Genomic DNA, 16,016 nt, shown 5'->3' with positions numbered 1-16,016 from the left:
TGCTCCTGAGAGGATGGCAGTGGGGCAGGGACCCAAAGTGGTGCTCAAAGTCAGGGGTCTTGAAAGGGGCAGGGATCTATATGGCCCCCCCAAAATTACCTTCCCAGGAGGAATGAGAAGGGCAAGAAGAGGGCAGAACAGATCTTGTACAACTTACTGGGGCATGAGGACCACCAGCACCTGTATTACCAAACAATAAAAAACCACTCAGAGCTAACGCACAGATATCATCACCACTGCTTCCACCATGGGCCAGTGCAGCTACACCACTCACCGGGCACGCAGGGTGAGCACCCAGGCCCGCAGGCGGTGCCCCATAGGGCTTTCCCAGCTGCAGGCTTAAGAGCCCAGGGACAGGCCAGCTCATCAGGTCACCTGTCAACCTAAGCAATGGGTCTCAGAGCCCATCTCAGTGGCCATGTGGCCAGAGGCTGTACAAGGGCTAAAATATATAAAACTACAGCATCACATTATTAAAATAAAGCAAAATATTAAAACTGCACTAAATTTCCAAGACAGTTTATTTCCTCCTTGCCGTAAGGAGAAAAAATGCTGTGGTGGTTGGAGGGAGTTTGCCCTTCCCCTGGCTGTCCCCTCTCCTGGGGGGCAGGCCTCTCAGGCCCGGGAGCCCTCGCCCACGGGCTCCTGCAGACGCTGGCGGGTGGCAGGAGGCAGCTTCGTGTCACAGCAGCTGGTGCTGCACTCATTCAGCACATCTCCCTGAGGGAGGCCATCAAGGCAGGGGTCCTCCAAAGCCCTGGTGTGTTCCCACATGCCTGTCCTTGCCAGCGTGGCCTGGAGAAGTTCTCGGATTCTTCGGTTTTCCTTGGAGGTAGACTCCCACACAACTTCAAGCTCGCCTTCCATTTCTCTGAGATAAATAAACAAAACAAAGGAAAAACTCAAAATAGTACAATTAAAACACATGTACATAGCTCTTCTGAATCTTAAGTTACCAAGAACTCAAATGGAAGACTGCTTAACACCAGAGAACACAGCCCACTGTGCTCCGGTTCTGAAGCAGACTCCCAGTGCGGAATGGAACTCCCAGGGCCCCTGGAAATAGAGAAGAATACAAGGCACAGGCTGAAAATGCCTTCTTACCTTTCCTCTAAGTTTTCTCTCTTCCCTTATTTTGGTACCAGTGCAAACATCTTTTGTTCTCTATAGAATTACCATGTATAAGAATAAAATAAAATAATTGCAGTGGATGAGCTGTAGTACAACAGCCTGGCTGTGGGTGCCTGCACAGCATGACCCTACAGGACTCTCACATCCCCTCTGGCCTGTCCCCGGTATGACCTGCCAAAACTCAGGTACCTTTAACAGCACCCATACACAGAGCCACTGATGGGCCCAGACATAAAGAGTAAGTACAGGGGTGAGGAGGGGACTGTGGAAGCGAGGCTCATAACCAGACAGGGAAGACTGGTCTTGACCATGTGCCAGCATGGGTACCTAAAGGGATTGAAGGCTTATGAGAAAAAGCAAGGGCAGCCTTCCTGAGGAAGGGCTCCACAACAGAGACTGTGTGGGGTGAGGAAACAGGGCAGACAAGGGATACATGTCCTCACAGAACCAAACAGAACTTCTGAAAATGAGGGAGAAAACAAACTCAGTGCCTTGGTTAAACAGTACATTGAACACACTGAAAAGAGAATCAGTAAACAGGAAGAGTGAGCAGAAGAAATTACCTATAATGTAGACCAGAAAAACAAGGAGATGGAAATTTAAAAGATAAGGCATGTTGGAGGAGTCATTCAGAATGTCTCACATACATTTAATCTGAGTTCCAGGAGGAAATTTAGAAAGAAAGAAAGAGGGAAAAGACTTATTTTAAGATGTAATGGCTGAGAATTTTCTAAACTAATGAAGGGCACAAAATCACAGATATAGAGAGTAACTTATACCAAGCAGATCAGTACAAAGAAATTCATGTTAAGCACATAACAGTGAAACTGTGGGATATAATACAGGAGATCTTAAAAGAGGCAAGAGAAAAAATGGACCATTTATTTTTTAAAGTGACAGAAGATTTCTCAACAGCACAATGAAACAGAGAATACACTGGAATATGCTGAGAGAAAGACTGTCAAGGTAGAATTCTGTAGCCAGCAAGATCATCTTACAGGAATGAGGATACGATGCACGCATTTTCAGACAAGCAAAAAATAAGAAAGCTTACTCTTAACACAGGCTCACTAAAGAAACTTCTAAAGGATGCTCTTTTTAAAAAAAATTTTTTTAAGGTATTATTGATATACACTCTTAGGAAGGTTTCACATCAAAAAACAATGTGGTTACTACATTTACCCATATTATCAAGCCTGCACCCATACCCCAATGTGGTCACTGTCCATCAGTGCAGCAAGATGCCACAGATCCACTATGTGCCTTCTCTGTGCTACACTGTTCTCCCCGTGGTCCCCCACACCATGTGTACTAAACACAATACCCCTCAATCCCCTCCTCCCTCCCTCCCCACCCGCCCTCCCACACGAGTCTCTGAGTCTGCTGCTATTTCGTTCCTTCAGTTCTGCTTCGTTGTTATACTCCACAAATGAGGGAAATCATTTGGCACTTGTCTTTCTCCACCTGGCTAATTTCACTGAGCACAATGTCCTCCAGCTAAAGGATGCTCTTTAGGAAGAAGGAAACTAATCTGAGAAACGGGGTCTGGGATGCAAGGGAGAATACGTTAAAAGATAAACTGAGGGGAGATTCAAGACTGCGGCATGAGAGGTGAGGAAGAGAACTCCTCCCAAAACCAAAGATAGTGCAAAATATACTTAATACAACTAACCCTAAAACAGCAACAGGAAGGAAGGCTGAGCCAGACTGCATACAAACCTCATGAACAGAGCAGACCTCACAAAACAGGGAAAGGTATGACAGCCTTGTTCCGGCGGGACCCAAGCCCTTCTCCCCCAGCTCACCGGCAGGAGGAAGAGAAACGAAGTGGGGAGGGGGTGGAAGCCTGGGACTGCTGAACACCCAGCCCTGGAGGTCTGCTTTGCGAGCAGAAACCTACCCTGTGTGGTGCTCTGGAGGATGGGGAGCTGGGACAGGCGGAGTGCTTGAGAGACAGATCCCAGCTGTTTGTGGAGAAGGGGATACACACCGGCCGCTCTGGGACAAGGGAAAGGCAGGCGGTCTGAGAGCCTTCCTAGCAGCGAGAGGCCTGCTGAAGGGACGGGGTTTGCACGGAGCTTGCTGGGCGGGAGAAGGGATAGGTGGTCAAGGTTGTCTGGGCGGGTTCTGCCCAGCAGACTGGGAATTTTGAGGAGCTATAGGCGCTCCATCCCCCTGGCTGCCTACTCAGCTCCGAGGCCCCCCACTGTGATACACAGCCTGCCCAGCCTTCTTCCTGGCCTGATGGAACCGGCTCGCAAACCGGCAGTCACTGCGCTGGCATCCGGCCAGCCAGAGGGAGGCCCTGCCTACAACAGCTAGAGACCCAAAGCACAGAGGCTCACACCTGTGTGCTCAGCCCACTGGCTCTGACACTAGGGACAGACACAGCAGATGGGAATCAGGAAACAGATCTTTCCTCCTCCCAGGCACCAGCTCAGCTCCCCTATGACCCCCAACCTCACTCTAGGGGCTGAGCAGCTTCAGAGACTGTAGCTTCTGGGCACTAAAGGGCACCAAACAGAAATATGAAACATCAAAAGAGCATGGTTTGAACCAAATTTCACAAACCCAGAAAAAGGGCCTAATGAAACTGAACACACCAATCTTCCTGAAACAGAGTTCAAAATAAAAATCATAAACATACTTATGGAGGTACAGAAAAATATTCAAGAACTCAGGAATGAATTTAAGATGGAGATTCATTAAGAAATTTCATATCTGAAATGAAACATACAATGGAGGGATTTAAAAGCAGATTAGATGTAGTAGAAGAGACGGCAAATCCAATAGAAATTAGAGAAGAGGAACACAAAGAAGCTGAGGCCCAGAGACAAAAAAAGGATTTCTAAGAATGAAAGAATATTGAGAGAATGGTGTGACCAATCCACACAGAACAATATCCACATTTTAGGGGTACCAGAAGAAGAAGAAGAGATAAAAAGGGATAGAAAATGTCTTTGAGGAGGTAGTTGCTGAAAACTTCCCCAATCTGGGGAAGGAGATAGTCTCTCAGGCCGTGGAGATCCACAGATCTCCCAACACAAGGGACCCAAGGAAGACAACATCAAGACATATAATAATTAAACTGGCAAAGTTCAAGGATAAAGACAGACTTTTAAAAGCAGCTGAAGAGTGAAAAAAGATCACATGCAAAGGAAAACCCATCAGGCTATCATCAGACTTCTCAATAGGAACCTTACAGGCCAGAAGGGAGTGGCATGATATATTTAATGCAATGAAGCAGAAGGGCCTGGAACCAAGAATACTCTATTTGGGAAAGTTATCATTTAAATTTGAAGGAGGGATTAAACAATTTCCAGATAAGCAAAAGTTGAGGGAATTTACCTCCCACAAACCACCTCTACAGTGCATTTTGGATGGACTTCTATAGATGGAAGTATTCCTAAGGTAAAATAGATGTCACCCAAGGGATAGACAAAGAGTACAGAATATGATTCATAACATACAAAGAATGGAGGAAGAAAAAGAAAAAAGAATCTTTAGGTTGTGTTTATAACAGCATATGAAGTGAGTTAAATTAGACTGTTAGATAGTAAGGGAATTACCTTGAACCTTTGGTAACCACAAAATCTAAAGCCTGCAATGGCAGTAAGTACATACCTATCAATAATCACCCTAAATGTTAATGGTCTGAATGCAACAATCAAAAGACATAGAGTCATTGAATGGGTTAAAAAATGAGACCCACCTATATGCTGCTTACAAGAGACTCACATCAAACCCAAAGACATACACAGACGGTAAGCAAAGGGATGGAAAAAGGTATTCATGCAACTAATAGGGAGAAAAAACCAGGTGTTGCAGTACTTGTATCAGACAAAATAGACTTCAAAACAAAGTAACAAGAGGCAAAGAAGGACATTACATAGTGATAAAAGGGTCAGTCCAACAAGAGGATAGAACTATTCTAAATATCTATGCACCCAACACAGGATCACCTACATATGTGAAACGAATACTAACAGAATTAAGGGGGAAAGAAATAGAATGCAATGCATTCATTTTAGGAGACTTCAACACACTGCTCACTCCAAAGGACAGATCAATTAGACAGAAAATAAGCAGAGACAGAGGCACTGAACAACACACTAGAACAGGTGGACCTAATAAACATCTATAGAACTCTACATCCAAAAGCAACAGGATACACATTCTTCTCAAGTGCACATGGAACATTTTCAAGAACAGGTCATATACTAGGCCACAACAAGAACCTCAGTAAATTCAAAAAGACTGAAATTGTACCAACCAGCTTCTCAGATGACAGAGATATGAAACTAGAAATAAATTACACAAAGAAAATGAAAAAGACCAGAAACACATGAAGGCTTAATAACATGCTCCTAAATAACCAATGGATCAATGACCAAATAAAAACAGAGGATCAAGCAATATATGGAGACAAATAACAAAAATAATTCAACACTGCAAAATCTGTGAGACACAGGAAAGACTCTGCTAATAGGGAAAAATACTGCAATACAGGCTTCCCTCAGGAAAGAAACAACAATCCCGAATGAACAGTCTAAATTCACAATTAATGAAACTAGAAAAGGAAGAACAAATGAGGCCCAAAGTCAGTAGAAGGAGAGACATAATAAAAATTAAAGCATAAATAAATAAAATTGAGAATAAAACAAGAGAAAGCATCAACAAAGGCAGGAGGTGGATCTTTGAGAAAATCAACAAAATAGATAAACCTGTAGCAAGACTTAACAACAAAAAAAGAGTCTCCACACATAAACAGAATCAGAAATGAGAAAGGAAAAATCACTACTGATACCACAAAAATACAAAGAATTATGAGAGAATACTATGAAAAATTATATGGTAACAAACTGGATATCCTAGAAGAAATGGACAACTTTCTAGAAAAATGCAACCTTCCAATGCTGACCCAGGAAGAAACAGAAAATCTGAATAGGCCAGATGGTCTCACTGCTGAATTTTATCAAACATTTAGTGAAGACCTAATACCCATCCTCCTTAAAGTTTTCCAAAAAGCAGAAGAGGAGGGAATGCTACCAAACTCATTCTACAAGTCCAGCATCACTCTAATACCAAAACGAGGCAAAGACACCACAAAAAAAGAAAATTACAGACCAATATCCCTGATATGAACATAGATGCAAAAGTACTCAAGAAAATATTAGCAAACCAAATTAAAAAATACATCAAAAAAATCATCCATCCAGATCAAGTGGGATTCATCCCAGGGATGCAAGGATGGTACATTTGAAAATCCATCAACATCATCCACTATATCAACAAAAAGGACAAAAACTACATGATTATCTCCATAGATGCTGAAAAAGCATTTGACAAAATTCAACATGCATTCATGATAAAAACTCTCAACAAAAAGGGTATAGAGGGCAAGTACGTCAACATAAAAGGCCATACATGCAAACCCACAGCCAACATTATACTTTACAGCGAGAAGCTGAAAGCTTTTCCTTTAAGATCAGGAACAAGACAAGGATGCCCACTCTCCCCACTTTTATTCAACACAGTTCTAGAGGTCCTAACCAAAGCAATCAGACAACACAAGGAAATAAAAGGCATCCAGATTGGTAAGGAAGAAGTCAAACTGTTCCTGTTTGCAGATGACATGATATTATACATAAAAAATCCTAAAGAATCCACTCTAAAACTACTAGGTCTAATATCTGAATTCAGTGAAGTTGCGGGATACAAAATACACAGAAATCTGTTGCATTCCTATACACTAACGAAGAACCAGCAGAAAGAGAAATCAGGAAAACAATTCCATTCACAATGGCATGAAAAAGAATAAAATGACTAGGAATAAACCTAACCAAGGAAGTGAAAGATCTATACTCTGAAAATTACAAGACACTCGTAAGAGAAATTAAAGAAGATACCTATAAATGGAAACACATCCAGTGCTCACGGATAGGAAGAATTAATATTGTCAAAATGGCTATCCTGCCTAAAGCAATCTACAGATTCAGTGCAATCCCTATCAAAATACCAACAGCATTCTTCAATGAACCAGAGCAAATATTTCTAAAATTCTTATGAAAACACAAAAGACCTCGAATAGCCAAAGCAGTCCTGAGAAGGAAAAATAAAGTGGAGGGAATTACGCTCCCTGACTTCAAGCTCTACTACAAAGCCACAGTAATCAAGACAATTTGGTACTGGCACAAGAAGAGATCCATAGACCAATGGAACACATTAGAGAGCCCAGATATAAACTGAAGCATATATGGTCAATTAATATACGATAGAAGAGCCATGGATATACAATGGGAAAATGAGAGCCTCTTCAACAGCTGGTGTTGGCAAAACTGAACAGCTACATGTAAGAGAATGAAACTGAATTATTGTCTAACCCCATACACAAAACTAAACTCTAAATGGATCAAAGACTGGAATGTGAGTCATGAAACCATAAAACTCTTAGAAAAAAACATAGGCAAAAATCTCTTGGACATAAACATGAGCAACTTCTTCATGAACATATCTCCCTGGGCAAGGGAAACAAAAGCAAAAATGAACAAGTAGGACTATATCCAACTAAAAAGCTTCTGTACAGCAAAGGACACCATCAGTAGAACAAAAAGACATCCTACAGTATGGGAGACTATATAAGGGGTTGACATCCAAAATATATGAAGAGCTCACACACCTCAATGAACAAAAAGCAAATAATCCAAATAAAAAATGGGCAGAGGATCAGAACAGACACTTCTCCAAAGAAGAAATTTAGATGGCCAACAGGCACATGGAAGATGCTCCACATTGCTAATCATCAGGGAAATGCAAATTAAAACCACAATGAGATATCACCTCACACCAGTTAGGATGGCCAACATCCAAAAGACAAACAACAACAAATGTTGGCGATGATGTGGACAAAGGGGAACCCTCCTACACTGCTGGTAAGAATGTAAATTAGTTCAACCATTGTGGAAAGCAGTATGGAGGTTCCTCAAAAAACTCAAAATAGAAATACCATTTAACCCAGGAATTCCACTTGTAGGAATTTACCTTAAGAATGCAGCAGCCCAATTTGAAAAAGACATATGCACCCCTATGTTTATCGCAGCACTATTTACAATAGCCAATAAATGGAAGCAACCTAAGTGTCCATCAGTAGATGAATGGATAAAGAAGATGTGGTACATACACACAGTGGAATATTATTCAGCCATAAGAAGAAAACAAATCCTACCATTTGCAACAACATGGATGAAACTAGAGGGTATTAGGCTCAGTGAAATAAGCCAGGTGGACAAAGACAAATATCAAATGATTTCCCTCATCTGTGGAGTATAAGAACAAAGAAAAAACTGAAGGAACAAAATAGCAGCAGACTCACAGAACCCAAGAATTGACTGACAGTTGCCAAAGGGAAAGGAACTGGGGAGAATGGGAGGGAAAGGAGGGATAACGGTGGGGAAAAGGGGGTATTAAAATTAGCACACATAATGTAGCAGGGGAGACACAGAGAAGGCAGTACAACATAGAGAAGACAAGTAATGATTCTATAGCATCTTACTACGCTGATGGACAGTGACTGTAATGGGATATGTGGTGGGGACTTGATAATAGGGGGAGTCTAATAATAATAATGTTGCTCATGTAATTATACATTTATAATACCAAAATTAAAAAAATAATAAGTAAAACAACCTTAGAACTTAAAAAAAGAGATAAACTGAGGTACTACCAAAAGTTTAATTTTTATTTGAGGAAAAGTTTATTTGAATCAGGCAGCACACAGTCTAGCAAGAATGGAGGTCAAAGAGCTGTACAAACTGAAAGAATTTTCTAGGTGTAAGGGAGCAATAATAACAAAGTTATGAGAGACAAAAAAGTGGGTTGGTTACTGCAATGTCACATTCTTTCTAGGGGACAGTAGGCATCTGTAAGGCAGATGACCTGCGTAGTGCTGCTCAGGTGATTCTTGACTGGTTTAATATTCCATTTCTGGAGAGCCAAAACTGTAAGTAAGTCAAGTCTTGCTTTGGTGATGTGAGGCTTAGCATACGCAACTCCATTTGGGGCCTGATGTCTTGTTATGAACAATTAGTAAGCAAATAAATGGGCAAACTGTGGGTAAATCAAAATACACAACCATATAAAAACTAACATTTAACTATGGAGGATAAAAATTATATAAAATAGATCTTTTTTACTTGAGTACTTCTGTATCAAATGATACTACACAATAGCATATTAAAGGAGGGATTAAAGAAAATGAGCTGGGATGTAATGTATATCATGTGAGTGAGTATACTTAACAATACCATATTGTATACTTGCAAGTTGCTAGGAGCAGATCTGAAAATGTTCTTACCATAACAATAATGACAACAACAAAATAAATGGTAATTATGTGAGGTGAAAGGTGTATTAATTAAGCTTACATAGTTATCCTAGATAAATGCAGTATATATGCATATCAAAGTATCACACTGTACACCTTTTATTTATACAATATTATGTGTCGATCGCTGGGGAAAAGATTTCAAAAGGAAAAAAATGAGCAACAAGAGACCAATAATAAATTCAAATAAAATTAAAACATGAAAACAAAATGAGCAAATAAATAAAACACTGGAAAATTCTACTAAACATTGAAAAAAACAAACATTACATGGGGCTGGGGCAGCCCTACCTTTTCTGCTGCAGCGCCTCATCCAAGACATCCTGCTTGTCCTGAAGAATCCGATGGAGGTGCCTCATCTCCTGCTGGTACTGAGCTGTCTTGCTAGCAAAGTCTTCCTGCTGCTCTATCAGATGGTGACTAATGTTACCTAGTTTCAGTGCCGCCTGCTTCTTGTACCCCTAAGGGGAACAGGAGGGACTCTGAGAGTAGCCCAGGTGAGTGGCTTCCCGGATGCATTCCCTACCCACTCTTTGGGCTGTCAGAGCAATATTGAGTTAAGTAAACCCTGGATAAGTCTGATCTGGGAGGGTAAGACTGGATCATAAAAGTCATACAAAGCAATTACAGAATTTCAAGTATAATACAATCAAATTTCTCATTTGTGTCATGCTTACGTTTTTATATGCTACAATTAAATTTAAACAGAAGGACCGATACTCTATTGGTAAGCAGATGACTGAGATAAAAGTCTGATTCATTTATTTTTCTTTTTACATTTTTATTCTTTAGTGTTTAAGGTTTTGAACTTCCCTCTGAGCATTTCTAAAACTGTTGTCACACAGATTCTGACATGTAGTTCATATAGATTGAGGGTTTTTTTTTGAAATAATGACATTCAATTTATACACTCACCTCTGACTCAAGAATTGGTTTACCACACAGTTTTTACATTTCCAGGTGAAAGAGCATTTTTTTGCTTTTTGCTTTTATTAATTTCTGGTTTACATCTTTTTGATCATCATTAGATCTTATATCTACATTAAGGGTTTACTATGTTTTTGTAGGCAATTTATGGCCAATTTTTGTGCTTATTCTGTACATTTACACATAAATAAACATTATACATTATGTTGTTAAATCTTCTATATCCTTAATTAATTCTGTTATCTCTTAATCTGTCTTGGGCCAAAAGAAGTGGATTAAAAATCAAATTATTACTGAATTTCCATTTCCCTTTGTATGTCCTATAGTTTATACTTTGTAAATTTGATGAGGATTAAAAGCAGCCAGAGAGAGGAAAAAGATCACCTACAAAGGAAAACCCTATCATTAGACTTTGCAGCAGAAACCTTACAGGACAGAAGGGAATGGCATGATATATACAATGCAATGAAACAGAAGAGCCTCAAAACAAGAATACTGTATCTAGCAAGATTATCACTTAAATTTGAAGGAGGAATTAAACAATTTTCAGATAAGCAAAAGTTGAGTGAATTTACCTCCCACAAACCATCTCTACCAGGTATTTTTCTTCTTTTTTTTCTTTTGCTATCATTAATGTACAATTACATGAACAACTCTATGGTTATGAGACTCCCCTTATTATCAAGTCCACACCACATACCCCATTACAGTTTCTGTCGATCAGCCTAGTAAGATGCTATAGAGTTACTACTTGTCTTCTCTGTGTTATACTGCCTTCCCCATATCCCCGCACACACCTATTATGCGTGATAATCGTAATGCCCCCATTTCCCCCTTATCCTTCCCTTCCCACCCATCCTCCCCAATCCCTTTCCCTTTGGTAACTGTGAGTCTGCTGCTGTTTTGTTCCTTCAGTTTTTGCTTTGTTCTTATACTTCACAGATGAGTGAAACCATTTGATACTTGTCTTTCTCTGCCCAGCTTATTTCACCGAGCATACTACCCTCTAGCTCCATCCATGTTGTTGCAAATGGATTTGTTTTCTTCCTATGGCTGAATAACATTCCATTGTGTATATGTACCAGCTCTTCTTTATCCATTCATCTACTGATAGATACCCAGGTTGTTTCCATTTATTGGCTATTGTAAATAGTACTGTGATAAACATAGGGGACCATATGTCTTTTTCAAACTGGGCTGCTGCATTCTTTTTTTATTTTTTATTTTGGTATGATTAATCTACAATTACATGAAGAACATTATGTTTACTAGGTTCCGCCCTTCACCAAGTCCCCCCAACATACCCCTTCACAGTCACTGTCCATCTGCGTAGTAAGATGCTGTAAAATCACTACTTGTCTTCTCTGTGTTGCACATCCCTCCCCGTGCCCCCCACGCACTATACATGCTACTCGTAATGCCCTCTTTCTTTTTCCCTGCCCTTATCCCTCCCTTCCCATCCATCCTCCCCAGTCCCTTTCCCTTTGGTAACTGTTAGTCCATTCTTGGGTTCTGTGATTCTGCTGCTGTTTTGTTCCTTCAGTTTTCCTTTTTTCTTATACTCCACATATGAGTGAAATCATTTGGTACTTGTCTTTCTCTGCCTGGCTTATTTCACTGAGCATAATACCCTCTAGCTCCATCCATGTTGTTATGAATGGTAGGATCTGTTTTTTTCTTATGGCTGAGTAATATTCCATTGTGTATATGTACCACCTCTTCTTTATCCATTCATCTACTGATGGACATTTAGGTTGCTTCCATTTCTTGTCTATTGTAAATAGTGCAGCGATAAACATAGGGGTGCATCTGTCTTTTTCAAACTGGGCTGCTGCATTCTTAGGGTAAATTCCTAGGAGTGGAATTCCTGGGTCAAATGGTATTTCTATTTTGAGTTTTTTGAGGAACCTCCATACTGCTTTCCACAATGGTTGAACTAATTTACATTCCCACCAGCAGTGTAGGAGGGTTCCCCTTTCTCCACAACCTCACCAACATTTGTTGTTGTTTGTCTTTTGGATGGTAGCCATCCTTACTGGTGTGAGATGATATCTCATTGTGGTTTTAATTTGCATTTCTCTGATGACAAGCGATGTGGAGCATCTTTTCATGTGTCTCAGATATGGAATTTCTTAATGATTGAATCTCTGTCTTAAATTTTTTTTTGAGCTCTTGAATATTTTTCTGTACCTCCATTAGCATGTTTATGATTTTTATTTTAAACTCTTTCAGACAGATTGGTGAGTTCAGTTTCATTTGGCCCTTTTTCTGTGGTTTGTGAGATTTCTGTCTGAACCAGGTTCCTTTGACATTTCATAATTCTATGTGGTGCCCTCTAGTCCGCAGAAGCTCTAGTCTCTGGAGCTCTCAGCCCTTTGAGTGAGGTTGGGGATTGTAGGGGAGTGGCACTGGTGCCTGTGGGGAGGAAAGATCTATTTCATGATTCCTGGCTGTAGTGCCTGTCTCCAGTATCAGAGCCAGTGGGCCAAGCACACAGGTGTAAGCCTCTGTGCTCAGCATCTCTAGCTGTTGTAGGCAGGGCGTCTCTCTGGCTGGCCTGATGCCAGCTCAGTGACTGCCGGTTTGTGAGCATGTGCTGGCAGGAAAGGAGGTAGGTGCAGCAGGCTGCGTTTCACTGGCAGGCCTCAGAGCTGAGTAGGCAGCCACGGGGACAGAGCACTTGAAGGTCCTCAAAGTTCCCAACCTGCTGGGCAGAGTGCGCCCAGACAACCCTGTCCCCCTATCCCTTTTCCCACGGAGCAAGTTCTGCGCAAACCCCACCCCTTCAGCAGCCCTCTCACTGCTAGGAAGCCTCTTAGACTGCCTGCCTTTCCTTTGTTCCCCAGAGTGGCCATATGTGGATCCCAGTCCTCCACAAATGGCCAGAATCACAGTCTCTCAAGCACTCTGCGTGTCCCAGCTCCCCAACCCCACCAACCACCAGTGCACCACACAATGTAGGTTTGTGCTCCAAAGCAGACCTCTAGGGCTGGGTGTTCAGCAGTCTTAAGTTTCCACCCTCTCCCCACTCCATTTCTCTTCCTCCCACTGGTGAGCTGAGGTAGAGGAAGGGCTTGGGCCCCGCCGGATCAAGGCTTTCATACCCAGTTTTGTGAGGTCTGCTCTGTATGTGAGGTCTGTATGCAGTCTGGTGCAGCCATCATTCCTGTTGCTGTTTAGGGCTAGTTGTATTAACTATATTTCCACACTATATGTGGTGTGGGGACTAATTATGCCTCACCTCTCATGCCACCATCTTGAATCTCCTCTACAGTGTGTTTTAAAGGAAGTACTCTAGATTGAAGTGCTCCTAAGGCTAAATAGATGTTACCAGAGAAAATAGAACCACAGCAAAGAAAGGAGACCAACCAAATACTAACTAAATGCAAAATAAAATCAGATATCCACAAAATCAGTCAAGGGAAACACAAAGAGTACAGAATAAAACACCTAACAAATAAAGAGTGGAGGAGGAAGAAAAAGAAGGGAGAGAAATAAAAGAATCATCACACTGTGTTTATAATAGCATAATAAGTGAGTTAAGTTAGACGGTAAGATAGTAAAGAAGCTACCCGTGAACCTTTGGTAACCATGAATCCAAAGCCTGCAATGACAGTAAGTACTTATCTATCAATAATCACCCTAAATGTAATGGACTGAATGCACCAATGAAAAGACAAAGAGTAACAGAATGGATAAGATGCAAGAACCATCTATATGCTGCTTACAAGAGACTCACCACAAACCTAAAGGCATACACAGACTAAAAGTGAACAGATGGAAAAAGCTATTTCATGCAAATAGGGAGAAAAAAGCAGGTGTTGCAGTACTTCTGTCAGAGAAAATAAGACTTCAAAACAAAGAAAGTAACAAGAGACAAAGAAGGACATTACATAATGATAAAAGGGTCAGTCCAACAAGAGGATATAACCATTATAAATATCTATGCATGCAACACAGGAGCACCTACATACGTGAAACAAATACTAATAGAATTAGAGGAGGAAACAAAATTCAATGCATTCATTTTAGGATACTTTAACACTCCACTCACTCCAAAGGACAGATCAACCTGACAGAAAATAAGTAAGGACACAGAGGCACTGAACAACACACTACAACAGATGGACCTAATAGACATCTATAGAACTCTACACCCAGAAGCAGCAGGACACACATTCTTCTCAAGTGCACATGGAACATTTTCCAGAATAGGCCACATACTAGGCTACAAAAGGAGCCTCAGTAATTTCAAAATGATTGTAATTTTACCAACCAATTTCTCAGATCACAAAGGTATGAAACTAGAAATAAACTACACAAAGAAAATGAAAAAGCCCACAAACACATGGAGGCTTAATAACATGCTCCTAAATAATCAATGGATTAAAATATCAATGGATCAACGACCATTGATAAAAATAAAAACAGAGATCAAACAATATATGGAGACAAACGACAACAATAATTCAACACCGCAAAATCTGTGGGATGCAGCCACGGCTGTGCTAAGAGGGAAATATATTGCAATACAGGCCTACCTCAGGAAAGAAGAACAATCTCAAATGAACAGTCTAAACTCATAATTAACGAAACAAGGGAAGGAAGAAAAAAATGAGGCCGAAGGTCAGTAAAAGGAGGGACATGATAAAGACTAGAGCAGAAATAAATAAAATTGAGAAGAATAAAACAATAGAAAGCATCAGTGAAAGCAGGAGCTGGTTCTTTGAGAAAATAAACAAAAGAGATAAACCTCTAGCCAAACTTATCAAGAAAAAAAGAGAGTCTACACACACAAACAGAATCAGAAATGAGAAAGGAAAAATCTCAACAGACACCACAGAAATACAAAGAATTATGAGAGAATACTATGAAAAATTATATGGTAACAAACTCGATAACCTAGAAAAAATGGACAACTTTCTAGAAAAATACAACTTTCCAATGCTGACCTAGGAAGAAACAGAAAATCTGGATAGACTAATTACCAGGAAGGAAATTGAACTGGTATCAAAAAACTAACCTAACAACAAAACTTCTGGACCAGACGGCTTCACGGCTGAATTTTATCAAACATTTAGTGAAGACCCAATACCCATTCTCTTTAATGTTTCCCAAAAAGTTGAAGAGGAAATAGATCACAGACCAGTGGAACAGAATAGAGAGTCCAGATATTAACCCAAACATATATGGTCAATTAATATATGATAAAGGAACCATGGACGTACTATGGGGAAATGACAGCCTCTTTAACAGTTGGTGTTGGCAAAACTGGACAGCTACATGTAAGAGAATGAAACTGAATTATTGTCTAACCCCATACACAAAACTAAACTCTAAATGGATCAAAGACCTGAACATGAGTCATGAAACCATAAAACTCATAGGAAGAAACATAGGCAAAAATCTCTTGGACATAAACATGAGCAACTTCTTCATGAACATATCTCTCCGGGCAAGGGAAACAAAAGCAAAAATGAACAAGTGGGACTATATCAAACTAAAAAGTTTCTGTACAGCAAAGGACACCATCAGTAGAACAAAAAGACATCCTACAGTATGGGAGAATATTCAT

General features: G+C 40.5%; 1 protein-coding gene across 5 annotated transcripts in view; it reads right to left on the bottom strand.

The window, feature by feature from the left end:
• Positions 1-503: 503 nt before the first annotated feature.
• CEP89 (centrosomal protein 89) overlaps positions 504-16,016 on the bottom strand; it is a 91,519-nt gene continuing 76,006 nt past the window's right edge. For 3 of the 5 annotated variants that reach the window (XM_057493001.1, XM_057493003.1, XM_057493002.1), the window contains 2 exons: positions 9,806-9,975; positions 504-871 (listed from right to left, as the gene is read on the bottom strand). In XM_057493001.1, coding sequence (XP_057348984.1) covers positions 616-871; positions 9,806-9,975 — 426 coding nt within the window. In that variant the 3' untranslated portion in view covers positions 504-615. Of the gene's footprint in view, positions 872-8,903; positions 9,115-9,805; positions 9,976-16,016 lie in introns of those variants that run through there. The other 2 variants (XM_057493004.1, XM_057493005.1) reach the window with 2 other exon arrangements.

This window comes from Manis pentadactyla, chromosome 15 (genome assembly GCF_030020395.1).
Source record: "Manis pentadactyla isolate mManPen7 chromosome 15, mManPen7.hap1, whole genome shotgun sequence".
Lineage (NCBI taxonomy): Eukaryota > Metazoa > Chordata > Mammalia > Pholidota > Manidae > Manis > Manis pentadactyla.
Note: the sequence above shows the minus strand (reverse complement) of the source record. Positions and strands in the feature narration are given on the sequence as shown.